The 14,096-nt window shown below is 44.4% G+C and overlaps 1 protein-coding gene across 4 annotated transcripts in view; it reads left to right on the top strand.

Moving 5' to 3' along the window:
* Nucleotides 1-14,096, top strand: part of TET3 (tet methylcytosine dioxygenase 3) — an 81,417-nt gene that overhangs the window by 51,023 nt on the left and 16,298 nt on the right. For all 4 annotated transcript variants that reach the window (XM_075207459.1, XM_075207458.1, XM_075207460.1 and 1 more), the window contains 3 exons: nt 3,390-3,598; nt 5,889-6,039; nt 13,508-13,597. In XM_075207459.1, coding sequence (XP_075063560.1) covers nt 3,390-3,598; nt 5,889-6,039; nt 13,508-13,597 — 450 coding nt within the window. The remainder of the gene's footprint in view (nt 1-3,389; nt 3,599-5,888; nt 6,040-13,507; nt 13,598-14,096) is intronic.

Raw genomic sequence — 14,096 nt, 5'->3', positions numbered from 1 at the left:
AATACTAACACACAGAACTAAACAGGCAGCGGTTTTGACTTCTGGAGGTATGTGTGTGCAGTGGCATTCTGGTCTTCAGGTCAATAAGAAGTGTGCATGTGTACTTGTGCGATGACACTCTGTAACAAGACAATAGGAAGAGTATGTCTGCACTGTCACTCAGTAGCAGGTCAATTAGGAAATGTGTGTGCCACTAACTAATAGGACAGTAGGATGTAAGTGTGTGCAGTGGCACTTTTTATCAGGATAATAGGAAACGTGTGTGCAGTGTCACCCAGTAACAGGGCAGTAGGGAAGGTGTGTATCATTAAGTAACAGGACAATAGGACGTAAGTGTGTGTGTATGGCACTCTGTAACAGGACCATAGGAAGTGTTTGTTCATTGTCATTTACTAACAGTTCAGTAGGAAATATTTGTGTGTGTCAAGAAGTATCAGGACAATAGAAAGTGTGTGTATGCAGTGACGGTCGGTAACAGGAAAGTAGGAAGCATGTGTGCAGTGGTGCTTTTTAACAGGACAGTATGAAGTGTGTGTGTGTGTGCGCAATGGCGCTCTGTAACAGGACAGTAGGAAGTGTGTGTGCAGTGGCGCTCTGTAACAGGACAGTATGAAGTGTGTGTGCAGTGGCGCTCTGTAACAGGACAGTATGAAGTGTGTGTGCAGTGGCGCTCTGTAACAGGACAGTATGAAGTGTGTGTGCAATGGTGCTTTTTAACAGGACAGTATGAAGTGTGTGTGTGTGCAATGGCGCTCTGTAACAGGACAGTATGAAGTGCGTGTGCAGTGGCGCTCTGTAACAGGACAGTATGAAGTGCGTGTGCAGTGGCGCTCTGTAACAGGACAGTATGAAGTGTGTGTGCAGTGGTGCTTTTTAACAGGACAGTATGAAGTGTGTGTGTGTGCGCAATGGCGCTCTGTAACAGGACAGTATGAAGTGCGTGTGCAGTGGCGCTCTGTAACAGGACAGTATGAAGTGTGTGTGCAGTGGCGCTCTGTAACAGGACAGTATGAAGTGTGTGTGCAATGGTGCTTTTTAACAGGACAGTATGAAGTGTGTGTGTGTGCAATGGCGCTCTGTAACAGGACAGTATGAAGTGCGTGTGCAGTGGCGCTCTGTAACAGGACAGTATGAAGTGCGTGTGCAGTGGCGCTCTGTAACAGGACAGTATGAAGTGTGTGTGCAGTGGTGCTTTTTAACAGGACAGTATGAAGTGTGTGTGTGTGTGCAATGGCGCTCTGTAACAGGACAGTATGAAGTGCGTGTGCAGTGGCGCTCTGTAACAGGACAGTATGAAGTGTGTGTGCAGTGGCGCTCTGTAACAGGACAGTAGGAAGTGTGTGTGCAGTGGCGCTCTGTAACAGGACAGTATGAAGTGCGTGTGCAGTGGCGCTCTGTAACAGGACAGTATGAAGTGTGTGTGCAGTGGCGCTCTGTAACAGGACAGTATGAAGTGTGTGTGCAGTGGCGCTCTGTAACAGGACAGTATGAAGTGTGTGCAGTGGCGCTCTATAACAGGACAGTATGAAGTGTGTGTGTGCAGTGGCGCTCTATAACAGGACAGTATGAAGTGTGTGTGTGCAGTGGTACTCTGTAACAGGACAGTATGAATTGTGTTTGCAGTGGTACTCTGTAACAGGACAGTATGAAGTGTGTGTGCAGTGGCGATCTGTAACAGGACAGTATGAAGTGTGTGTGCAGTGGCGCTCTATAACAGGACAGTATGAAGTGTGTGTGTGCAGTGGTACTCTGTAACAGGACAGTATGAATTGTGTTTGCAGTGGCGCTCTGTAACAGGACAGTATGAAGTGTGTGTGCAGTGGCGCTCTGTAACAGGACAGTATGAAGTGTGTGTGTGCAGTGGCGATCTGTAACAGGACAGTATGAAGTGTGTGTGCAGTGGCGATCTGTAACAGGACAGTATGAAGTGTGTGTGCAGTAGCGCTCTGTAACAGGACAGTATGAAGTGTGTGTGTGTGTGCAGTAGCGCTCTGTAACAGGACAGTATGAAGTGTGTGTGCAGTGGTACTCTGTAACAGGACAGTATGAAGTGTGTGTGCAGTGGCGCTCTGTAACAGGACAGTATGAAGTGTGTGTGCAGTGGCACTCTAACAGGACAGTATGAAGTGTGTGTGCAGTGGCGCTCTGTAACAGGACAGTATGAAGTGTGTGTGTGTGCAGTGGTACTCTGTAACAGGACAGTATGAAGTGTGTGTGCAGTGGCGATCTGTAACAGGACAGTATGAAGTGTGTGTGCAGTGGCGCTCTGTAACAGGACAGTATGAAGTGTGTGTGCAGTGGCGCTCTGTAACAGGACAGTATGAAGTGTGTGTGCAGTGGCGCTCTGTAACAGGACAGTATGAAGTGTGTGTGTGTGCAGTGGTACTCTGTAACAGGACAGTATGAAGTGTGTGTGCAGCGGCGATCTGTAACAGGACAGTATGAAGTGTGTGTGCAGTGGCGCTCTGTAACAGGACAGTATGAAGTGTGTGCAGTGGCGCTCTGTAACAGGACAGTATGAAGTGTGTGTGCAGTGGTACTCTGTAACAGGACAGTATGAAGTGTGTGTGCAGTGGTACTCTGTAACAGGACAGTATGAAGTGTGTGTGCAGTGGCGCTCTGTAACAGGACAGTATGAAGTGTGTGTGCAGTGGCGCTCTGTAACAGGACAGTATGAAGTGTGTGTGCAGTGGCGCTCTGTAACAGGACAGTATGAAGTGTGTGTGCAGTGGCGCTCTGTAACAGGACAATAAGAAATGTGTGCAGTGCCAATTGGTAACAGGTCAATAGGAAGTGTGTGTGTGCACCCAGTAAGGTTTAGTAAAAGTGTGATTGTCTTTGTGTGTGCTCAGTGTTACATAGTAACAGATCGATAGGAAGTGTGTGTGCCCAGTGCCTCTCAATGCCAGGTCAATAGGAAGCCTCCACAATAGTAACTGATTACATGAAGAGATGTGATGTCTTTGTAAGGCCTCATTGTTGTCTAATAAACTATGCTTGAGCAGTATATGTTTTTCATTTGAAGAGGTCATTAATTTAAACGAAAATAAAATTATTTGAATTCTTTACTTTTTCAGTGAGCCAATACTGTAGATCAACTCAAAGCAAAATTTTGCTCATAAACTGGATAATCTATTTAAGTTACAGAAAAGTCATACAGTGCCTCCTCCATTATTCAAGACTTTTATAGTTTTATAAGAACACTATTGTCCATATGAAAACTGCAGAGTAATCTTCATGTAACAGTGAGCTATAAGCCACAAAACCCCTGCAGGGGCCCCCATTAGACTATCCATCTGTTCCTTTGATTACTAATGCCTGAATCACGTATGACTTGTCCATACCCGGGCGGATGGGCTTCAGACAACTTATTGGTCTTGTATTTTCAGGTCATCCGTCGGCAGAGCGAGGAGGAGAAGCTCCTGTGTGTGGTTCGGCACCGGGCCGGTCATCATTGCGAGAATGCTTGTATTATCATATTAATCATGGCATGGGAGGGAATCACCCGTTCCATGGGTGACAAGCTGTATCAGAATATCTCAGAAACCATCACCAAATATGGAAACCCGACATCCAGAAGATGTGGTCTGAATGATGAGTGAGTTCTCCAAACAGATAATAAATAATGTACTGTAGTGTAACTAACTTCATCGTGCTGCCGAGGTCGCATTACAAAACGGGGTTAATAAAGTAAAAATAAATCTAAAATTGTAGTTGCGTTATATAAAAGAGCTATCCGTATTACTAGAATATATGTAACCATTTTAGGAACTGAGTAGACTTGTTTGAAAGGGCGCTATAGATAACTTCTCGGAGTCTGAAATGTCTAATTACACCCAACAATACTTTACAGGGAGGTAGTTAATTACATTACATACAATATTAAACTTCTTAATGCTTGTCATGTTATGGTAACATTTAAACATATATTACACAGGTGAAATTTGTATATTCATTTTTGTCACTCGATAAATAGACATTTTATTGAACATTTGTTATGAAAGAAACATTTTATAGAAAACTTTTTTTTTTTTTTTACAGAACATAGATGACATTTAATCAAATGTTATTTGGTAGTAAGTAATTCTTTTAGGGTTTATGTTTTAAATGCAATTTTTCCTGAGCAGAGCATTAATAAATGTAAAGTTTTGCACCCATCAATAAGAAATATCCTCATGTGACCCACATGAACTGGCCTGGGAGCAAGATCTGGGAGCCTCTTTTCATAATGACGATTGGTCTGAGATTTGGGAGAACGTGGTCTCTAGCTCCATTTGTGTCAAAATAAAAGGAAAAGCATTAAAAATCTTGTTCTCATGGTATTACGTTCCTGTCTCCAAAAGATGCTACCCAACTCCTCAGATAGATGCTGATGTGCACAGGGCCGCCACCAGAAATCGTGGGGCCCAGTACAAATGAAGCAGGCAGGGCCCCCCGATGACCTTTCCCCCTCACACCCCCTTCCCCCCCATGAACCGCCCCCACCAACTCCAGTAGCATTCAAAATGTTTTTTAATAATTAGTTAAAATAAACAGAAAAATAAGAAAAAAAGGTAATAATAAAATTTCTTTAAAATATACTTACCAAGATGTTGCAGCTGCTGCTCCTTCAGCGGCGGCGGGAACATCAATGTGACGTCAAGTCACACCATCACTCACCAACAGAAGGGAGGATCACATGATCGCAGGGACGGAGCAATGATTGCCCTGCGATCACGATTGACAGCTGCCTGGCTGTCAAAGGAAGATCACATGATCGCAGGGGAATGATTGCTCCGCCCCTGCGATCGCATTCTGCGATCTGTCGCCATGACAGCCAGGCTGAAGACAGCAGCGGAGACGCCGCGTCTGTAGGACAGCGGGCCCCCTGGCAAGTGTGTGTCGCCGGGCCCCCAGGTGAGCCTGGGCCCGATACAAGAGTACCCCCTGTACCCCCCTGATGGCGACCCCGGATATGCATATACCAACTAGGGCACATTCCTTCATATCTGGTGGAGCTGGCCGAAACTAGGCCGATTTTGGTTGGATGTTAAAAATCTGATATCTACTATTGTACAGATTGACGTCCAATTAGACCCCAAGATTTTCCTCCTTGCCCTCAGATGTCCTTCAGCCACATGCCATCGGAGCAAACTTGCCCGACATATTATATTAGCGGCCACGTGTCAAATCGCGGCTGACTGGAAACAACTCAACTCCCCCACCCCCCTCCCTCCAGTCGGTCATTAACAGGATGTGGCATGGTCATCGTTTAGAGTTCATGACCAGTATCATCTGCAACTCTTCTACTTCCTTCAATAAAGTTTGTGGCCCCTGACTGTCCTTTTTCCAATTTTTTTCTCCCTTAACGGTGTGAATATCATCCTTCCCAAGTCACTCCTCCACCTCCTTCTTCATCTTTTCTATGATGCGGTTTTAGCCACACTGCCTTCTGCTTTTCCTCCTTCCTGTTCTATCCTTTTTCTTCTCCTTCTTTCTACTCTATCTCCTGTGTTTCAAAGCTATGCTTTACTCTGATACTAGCAATCAGGCCTTGGCTAACTTTGGTGTCTGTCTACTCTTATTTATTGTTTACCTTTCAAGTATTTTCAGCTCAATGTTGCACTGAAATGTTCTTATCTGTGTTTTCATGACCATTTTTATAAATAAATTTTTTTATTTATTTAAAAAAAAAAAAGAAATATTGTTCTCTGCGCGGAAAAACTATCAAAAATAGAAAATAGTCAAAATTGTTATAGAAGTAATGTAAATAGAGTATATTTTAACTTAAAAAAAATTTAGGCTTCAGTGACATTTCAATTAAAAGGGTATATAAGTCAGCCATTCACAATATATTTTATGGAACAGCTTCCCAATAAACATTGACTGATAATAATACTTAATTTCAGCCGAACCTGTGCGTGCCAAGGCAAGGACCCTAACACCTGTGGTGCCTCTTTCTCCTTTGGATGTTCATGGAGCATGTACTTCAATGGTTGCAAGTATGCTCGTAGCAAGACTCCGAGGAAGTTCAGACTGATTGGGGATAATCCCAAAGAGGTAGGTGGTAAATATAGTTATTTTCATTCATAAATGTTTATTTCTCTTTCATATAGCATTGGGTGATAGTGGGTATATGGGTATAACTGGTATCAAGTGAAGCTCTGCCCTGGTGATTATATATCCTTGCTCATCATAGTAAGTGCTTGATGAGGATAGCACTGAGATCCTGGCCTTTAGTTTTCAGTAGCCTGATTTATAGGAGAGTATCCTCTGATCTGACCTCTACAAGATCTGAATGCAACATAATATCGTCACCTCTTCTAATTAAATACCCTCCCCCCTTTGATTTACTCTGTCCTTGGAAATGAAGCTGTCACAGGGATCATTGATCTCTATGACAATCACTTCTGTTCACATCGAGCTATTGCTTTCAAAAATGCATGCATCATTTGAACAGATTATACAGCGCTGGTTTCCTGCAGCTGTAGCCATGAGTGTAATACAATGGTGCAGTTTTGGTGGTATTGGCTACTGCAATTGCTCAGCATTTACTTCCGGATATTGGTACGGTTTACTGAGAGCAACAGTGAATTCATATTAGAGATGAGCGGGCTCGGATATCTGAAATCCGAGCCCACCCGAACGTTGCCGATCCGAGCCGGATCCGAGACAGATCCGGGTATTCCCGCCAATTGCAGAACTGAAACCGAGGCTCTGAATCATAATCCCGCTGTCGGATCTCGCGATACTTGTATTCTATAAATTCCCCGCTAGCCGCCGCCATCTTCACTCGGGCATTGATCAGGGTAGAGGGAGGTTGTGTTAGGTGGTCCTCTGTCCTGCTATATCTCGTGCTGTGCTGTGTTCTGCTCAGTCCAGTGGTGCTGTGTCCTGTGCTCTGTCCTTCTGAGTTCAGTGGTGCTGCTGGGTCCTGTGCTGTGTCCTGTTCAGTCCAGTGGTGCTGTGTCTTGTGCTCTGTCCTTCTGAGTTCAGTGGTGCTGCTGGGTCCTGTGCTGTGTCCTGTTCAGTCCAGTGGTGCTGTGTCCTGTGCTCTGTCCTTCTAAGGGCATTGTTATTTCCCCATTATTCCCAAATTATAAAAAAAAATTAAAAAAGTTATAAAAAAATAAATAAATATAATTATATAAAAAAAAAAATAATAAAAAAATATCCAAAAACAATCCTGTAGTATAAGTCCATCGGTACTGCAATATTACAAAGTTCACAGATTCTGCAGTATAAGTCCATTGGTACTGCTATATTACAAAGTTTACTGATTCAGCAGTATAAGTCCAGTGGTACTGCTATATTACAAAGTTCACTGATTCTGCAGTATAAGTCCATTGGTACTGCTATATTACAAAGTTCACTGATTCAGCAGTATAAGTCCAGTGGTACTGCTATATTACAAAGTTCACTGATTCTGCAGTATAAGTCCATTGGTACTGCTATATTACAAAGTTCACTAATTCAGCAGTATAAGTCCAGTGGTACTCTCCTGTGCCGCATATAATTTTTAAAGGCTTTGCCGAGTGTGTGTGGCTTAGGGGGTACGCTCTCTTGTGCTACATATAATGGAAAACAAAAATTTGGAGGATAAAGTAGGGAAAGATCAAGACCCACTTCCTCCTAATGCTGAAGCTGCTGCCACTAGTCATGACATAGACGATGAAATGCCATCAACGTCGACTGGCAAGCCCGATGCCCAATCTCCTAGTACAGGGCATGTAAAATCCAAAAAGCCCAAGTTCTCAAAAAATAGCAAAAAGAGAAACTTAAAATCATCTGAGGAGAAACGTAAAGTTGGCAATATGCCATTTACGACACGTAGTGGCAAGGAACGGCTTAGGCCCTGGCCCGTGTTCATGACTAGTGGTCCAGCTTCACCCAAGGATCTAAGCCCTCCTCCCCCCCTACAAAAAATTTAAGAGAGTTATGCTGTCCGCAACAACAACAAAACAGCAAAGAACTCTGCCTTCTAAACAGATGACATCACAAATCCCCAAGGCGAGTCCAAGGGTGTTGGTGGTTGTGAAGCCACCAACACCTTCCCATCACTGTACGGGAAGAGGTGACTCCATCCAGCATTTGCAGCACACCCTCTGCATATGTTGGAAGGATCACCCACAGTGTAGATCCAGATTTGGATAATCAAGGTGTCAATGTTGTACACCGGGAGAAGGCTATTGATGTAGCTGGCGCTGTGGAGGAACTTGATGATGAGGATGGTGATGTGGTTATTTTAAATGAGGCACCAGGGGGGGAAACAGCTGATGTCCATGGGATGAAAAAGCCCATCGTCATGCCTGGTCAGAAGTTATTGAGTCTGGAGTTATTTTTATCCAAATCCAGCCAACCAATGTATGGCCATATGAAGCTTATGTAAAGCTCAAATAAGCAGGGGTAAGGATCTTGCCCACCTAGGGACATCCTCCCTTATACGTCACCTGAATAACCTTCATAGTTTAGTGGTTAGTTCAGGAACTGGGCCTTGGACCGTCATCAGTACAGGGACACCTAAATCCCTTGGTCCTGTTGGATACACACCACCAACACCCTCCTCGTCAACTTCCTCCACGATCTCCATCAGATTTAGTACTGCAGGCCATGTCACCAGCCAGACTGAGTCCTCTTCTATACGGGATTCATCCGAGGAATCCTGCAGCGGTACGCCTACTACTGCCACTGCTGCTGTTGCTGCTGTTAGTCGGTCATCTTCCCAGAGGGGAAGTCGTAAGACCGCTACGTCTTTCAAAAAACAATTTACCGTCCAACAGTCGTTTGCCATGACCACAAAATACGATAGTAGTCACCCTATTGCAAAGCGTATAACTGCGGCTGTAACTGCTATGTTGGTGTTAGACGTGCGCCCGGTGTCCGCCATCAGTGGAGTGGGATTTAGAGGGTTGATGGAGGTATTGTGTCCCCAGTACCAAATCCCGTCGAGATTCCACTTCACTAGGCAGGCGTTACCAAAGATGTACAGAGAAGTACGAGCAAGTGTCCTCAGTGCTCTTAAAAATGCGGTTGTACCCACTGTCCACTTAACCACGGACATGTGGACAAGTGGTTCTGGGCAAACGAAGGACAATATGACTGTGACAGCCCACTGGGTAGATGCATCCCCTTCCGCAGCAACAGCAGCAGCTGCATCAGTAGCAGCATCTACACAACGTCTGCTCGTGCCAAGGCAGGCAACATTGTGTATTACAGGCTTTAATAAGAGGCACAACGCTGACAACCTATTAGAGAAAATGAGGGAAATTATTTCGCAGTGGCTTACCCCACTTAGACTGTCCTGGGGATTTGTGGTGTCAGACAATGCCAGTAACATTGTGCGGGCATTGCATATGGGCAATTTCCAGCACATCCCATGTTTTGCCCACACCGTTAATTTGGTGGTGCAGCATTACCTCAAGAGTGACAGGGGTGTGCAGGAGATGCTTGCGGTGGCCCACAAAATTGCTGGACACTTTCGGCATTCTGCCAGTGCCTACTGCAGGCTCGAGGCACATCAAAAAAGCCTGAACCTGCCCTGCCATCACCTCAAACAAGAGGTGACGCGCTGGAACTCCACCCTCTATATGCTGCAGAGGATGGAGGAGCAGCAAAAGGCCATTCAGGCCTACACCGCCACCTACGACATAGGCAAAGGAGTGGGGATGCGCCTGAGTCAAGCGCAGTGGAGACTGATTTCCGTGTTGTGCAAGGTTCTCCAGCCGTTTGAACTTGCCACACGATAAGTCAGTTCCGACACTGCCAGCTTGAGTCAGGTGATTCCCCTGATCAGGCTGTTGCAGAAGCAGCTGGAGAAAGTGAGGGAGGAGCTGGTAAACCATTGCGATTCCACCAAGCATGTAGCTCTTGTGGATGAAGCCCTTCGTACGCTTTGCCAGGATCCGAGGGTGGTCACTATTTTAAAGTCAGAGGAATACATTCTGGCCACCGTTCTCGATCCTCGGTTTAAAGCGTATGTTTTGTCTCTGTTTCCGGCGGACACAAGTCTGCAGCGGTGCAAAGACCTGCTGGTCAGGAGATTGTCCTCTGAAGAGGACCGTGACATGCCAACAGCTCCACCCTCATTTTCTTCCACATCTGTGGCTGCGAGGAAAAAGCTCAGTTTTCCTAAAAGAGCCGCTGGCGGGGATGCTGACATCATCTGGTCCGGACTGAAGGACCTGCCAACCATTGCAGACATGTCTACTGTTGCTGCATTGGATGCTGTCACAATAGAAAAAATGGTGGAGGATTATTTTGCTGACACCATCCAAATAGACATGTCAGACAGTCCATATTGTTACTGGCAGGAGAAAAAGGCAGTTTGGAAGCCCCTGTACAAACTGGCTCTATTTTACCTGAGTTGTCCCCCCTCCAGTGTGTACTCGGAAAGAGTTTTTAGTGCAGCGGGGAACCTGGTCAGTGAGCGGCGAAGGAGGTTGCTTCCTCAGAACGTTGAAAAAAATGATGTTCATAAAAATGAATTATCAATTCCTCAATGAAGTACAGCACTGCCCTCCAGATAGTACAGAGGGACCTGTGGTTGTGAAGTCCAGCGGGGACGAATTGATAATGTGTGAGGAGGAGGAAGTACACACTGTAGGGAGAGAGGAATCAGAGGTTGAGGATGAGGATGACATCTTGCCTCAGTAGAGCCTGTTTAGTTTGTACAGGGAGAGATGAATAGCTTTTTTGGTGTGGGGGCCCAAACAAACCAATCATTTCAGCCACAGTTGTTTGGTAGGCCCTGTCGCTGAAATGATTGGTTTGTTAAAGTGTGCATGTCCTATTTAAACAACATAAGGGTGTGTGGGAGGGCCCAAGGACAATTCCATCTTGCAACTCTTTTATTTCTTTGCCAGCTCTTTTTGTGGGGGTCCAAACAAACCAATCATTTCAGGCACAGTTTGGTAGGCCCTTTCGCTGAAATGATTGGTTTGTTAAAGTGTGCATGTCCTATTTCAACAACATAAGGGTGGGTGGGAGGGCCCAAGGACAATTCCATCTTGCAACTCTTTTTTTGCCATTATGTGACCATTCAACAGTCGTTTGCCATGAGCACAAAGTAAAACAACATTAAAACAAATTCAACAAATTAAACCAAAAGTAAAATGCCCTGTCATAATCAAAAACAAGAGGTATTGATGTGCTAGAACTACTGTAGTGTTTATAAGTTATAAACACTACACTTGAAAGCTTGAGCCTTTAAATGAAAAAGTCACTCTTCATTGCACGAATATTTGCAACAGGGACAGTTTTTTTGTTAACAAAGTCAACAAATAACACTTCGACCCTGTCTGTCTTTCACATACTTGATGGGATCTCAATGATGAATGCTCTGTACCATGGTCGTCTAAAACAAGAGGTATTGACGTGCTTGAACTACTGTAGTTTTTATAAATTATAAACACTACACTTGAAAGTTGGAGGAGGTATTGTGGCCCCGATACCAAATTGGGTACCGGGGCCACTCCACTATGCAGTCCAGATAGAGGCGTATCAGATATTAAACAACGTTGACTGTTGCTGCTAAATCATAAATTAATGAAAATGACCTGTCATCGTCAAAAACAAGAGGTATTGACACGCTCGAACTACACCCTGTATATGCTGCAGAGGATGTAGGAGCAGGCAGCTGTGCAGTGGAATTCAGACCATTTGAAGGCGGAGGTATTGTGGCCCCGGTACCAAATTGTGTACCGGGACCACTGCACTATGCAGTCCAGAAAGCTACCTCGGTGAAATGTTTTGGACTAAAAACAATATTGTGAGGTGTTCAGAATAGACTGGGAATTAGTGGAAATGATTGTTATTGAATGTTATTGAGGTTAATATTAGCGTAGGAGTGAAAATAAACCCAAAAACTTATTTTTAACACTTTTTATGTTTTTTTCAAAATAAATCCGAATCCAAAACCTTAAAACCGAACCAAAACCTTTCGTCAGGTGTTTTGCGAAACAAATCCGAACCCAAAACCTCAAGCAAATCCGAATCCAAAACACAAAACACGAGACACCAAAAGTGGCTGGTGCACATCCCTAATTCATATGGTCTTTGTTTAACAGTCATTTGGCTAACAAGCTTTAGGTTACCAGATAATGAGCCATGGCCATTTTGCGTCTCAGTCTACTACCTAGGGCTCTTCATTTTTGCGACGGTGGCGTATGGTGTTGACACGCGTCCCGGGGGAGACTGAGCCGCAAGTGTAGACAGCATAAGCTGCGTGTCATAGAGATGAAAGGATCTAGCAGCTTTCTCAAGTTGTCGTGTCAAGAAAATGCTTGTGTGGAGGCAGGGCCGGTGCTAGGGTCCACGGCGCCCTAGGCATTTTTAAAAAATCGGCGCCCTCCTCCCTCCTCCCCTTACCTTGTCTCACCACCGCCGCCTCTCTGCTCCGTCTCCTCCCCTCCACTCACTGACACTAGTAAGTGGAGGGGAGGAGACGGAGCAGAGAGGCGGCGGTGGTGACAAAATAGCCTCTTCCCCTCCTCCCCGTCCATCTGAATGCTGTGCGGCGGCCGTGACAGGTATGGTCAGCGGTCGCCGCACAGTTTTAAAGTATTTTAGAATTCTGTGGCGCCCTCCAGACCCCGGCGCCCTAGGCAAGTGCCTAACCTTGCCTAATGGGAGCGCTTAAACAGTTGATTTAAAATGATCAGCACTAAGGGTTACATGTTTTGCTACAACATTGATGCAACAATATAAAAAAGTAATCTTGGGTGTCATGTCGTCAATAGGGAAGAGAGGGTGTGTGAAACTACTTTATTTTAAATAGGTTAGAAACAACTTTAAGATGCACTTATTTTTGTACTAGTAATACAAAATAAATATATTAAATGATTAGTGTCTTAGCTGTTGGTGCACAGTACATACAGGGATCCACTTTAAACAGAAACCCACTTTTTTGGTCTTGAATTGCAGTGTAAAATTCTTGAAGGAAACTTGTAAAAATCCTGGACCACATTCATCTTGTTTATGTGTCGTATACAAGAGAATATCAGATCTGATGTACCTACCTGTCATATACAGCACTTCAGATTGGCATCATTGAATCCTATGTAGAACGCACAGACAGTACATAAGAGTATAAACACTGGATGGACTATGGATGCAACGTATCCATTGTCCTATGTAAATGGTCTGTTCGGCCTTCACTACAAACACTCTTGTCTGCCGGTTCAGTTCACAGGTTGCCACCACTCCTGGTGACAGCCGTGCTCTAACGTACACAGACAGGTAGGCCTGGACTTCAGTGTTTTTTGCCACCTCTTTCATCTCCATTCTCACAGAAGTGCACATACATATAAAATTACTAAAAGAACTAAATGAATGACAACCACTGGCTGGGACGTAAGATGACATGAGAATAGAACATGGTGAAACTAGGGTCTACCTGTTACTCCAGGCTATGGCTATGTGACTTCACTAATCTGAGCATGATCCCAGAGATACGTCCTGTATGGGGAAAGCAAAGGGTTCCATACATCTGATTGTGCAGCTGAATACAACATTGTATTGTTTATTGCAGGAGGAATGTCTCAAGGAAAACTTCCAGGACCTGGCTACTAAGGTTGCTCCAGTTTACAAGCAGCTCGCTCCACAGGCTTACCAAAATCAGGTACCGGTGTGACCTTCTACATCTATTGCACAATTATTTGTAAAGGAAATTACAGTCACGTGCTTACAACTAGCAGCATACTGGCGTGGCAAACTTACTTGTGCTAACTTACGTAATTAAGAGTTTGTATGGAAAGAGGCACTTTTAGGGCAATGGTGATGCATTGCTTAGTCTCAACACAGCCTTCTGTACGTTTACAAAACAACATATAAGCAATACTTTTTTACAACAATTTCAAAATGTTCTTAAATTTTTTTTTGATGAAACAATCATCTGAAAATTCTGTTGACCAATCAGAAGCCACAATCTCTGTGATTAAACCTTCTGATTGGTCTTCAAAATAGTGCTCCAAGGAATAGATTTCGGGTTACACCTACATCATCATCTTAAAATGTATATTAAGACGATAAGCAGTGTTTTAATCCCAAATACCTATTCCACAGTTCTGAGAATGTCACTGAAGTATGTATGTACCTTAGGGCATCTCCACAGATGTGTG

Source organism: Mixophyes fleayi, chromosome 4 (assembly GCF_038048845.1).
Source record: "Mixophyes fleayi isolate aMixFle1 chromosome 4, aMixFle1.hap1, whole genome shotgun sequence".
Lineage (NCBI taxonomy): Eukaryota > Metazoa > Chordata > Amphibia > Anura > Limnodynastidae > Mixophyes > Mixophyes fleayi.
Note: the sequence above shows the minus strand (reverse complement) of the source record. Positions and strands in the feature narration are given on the sequence as shown.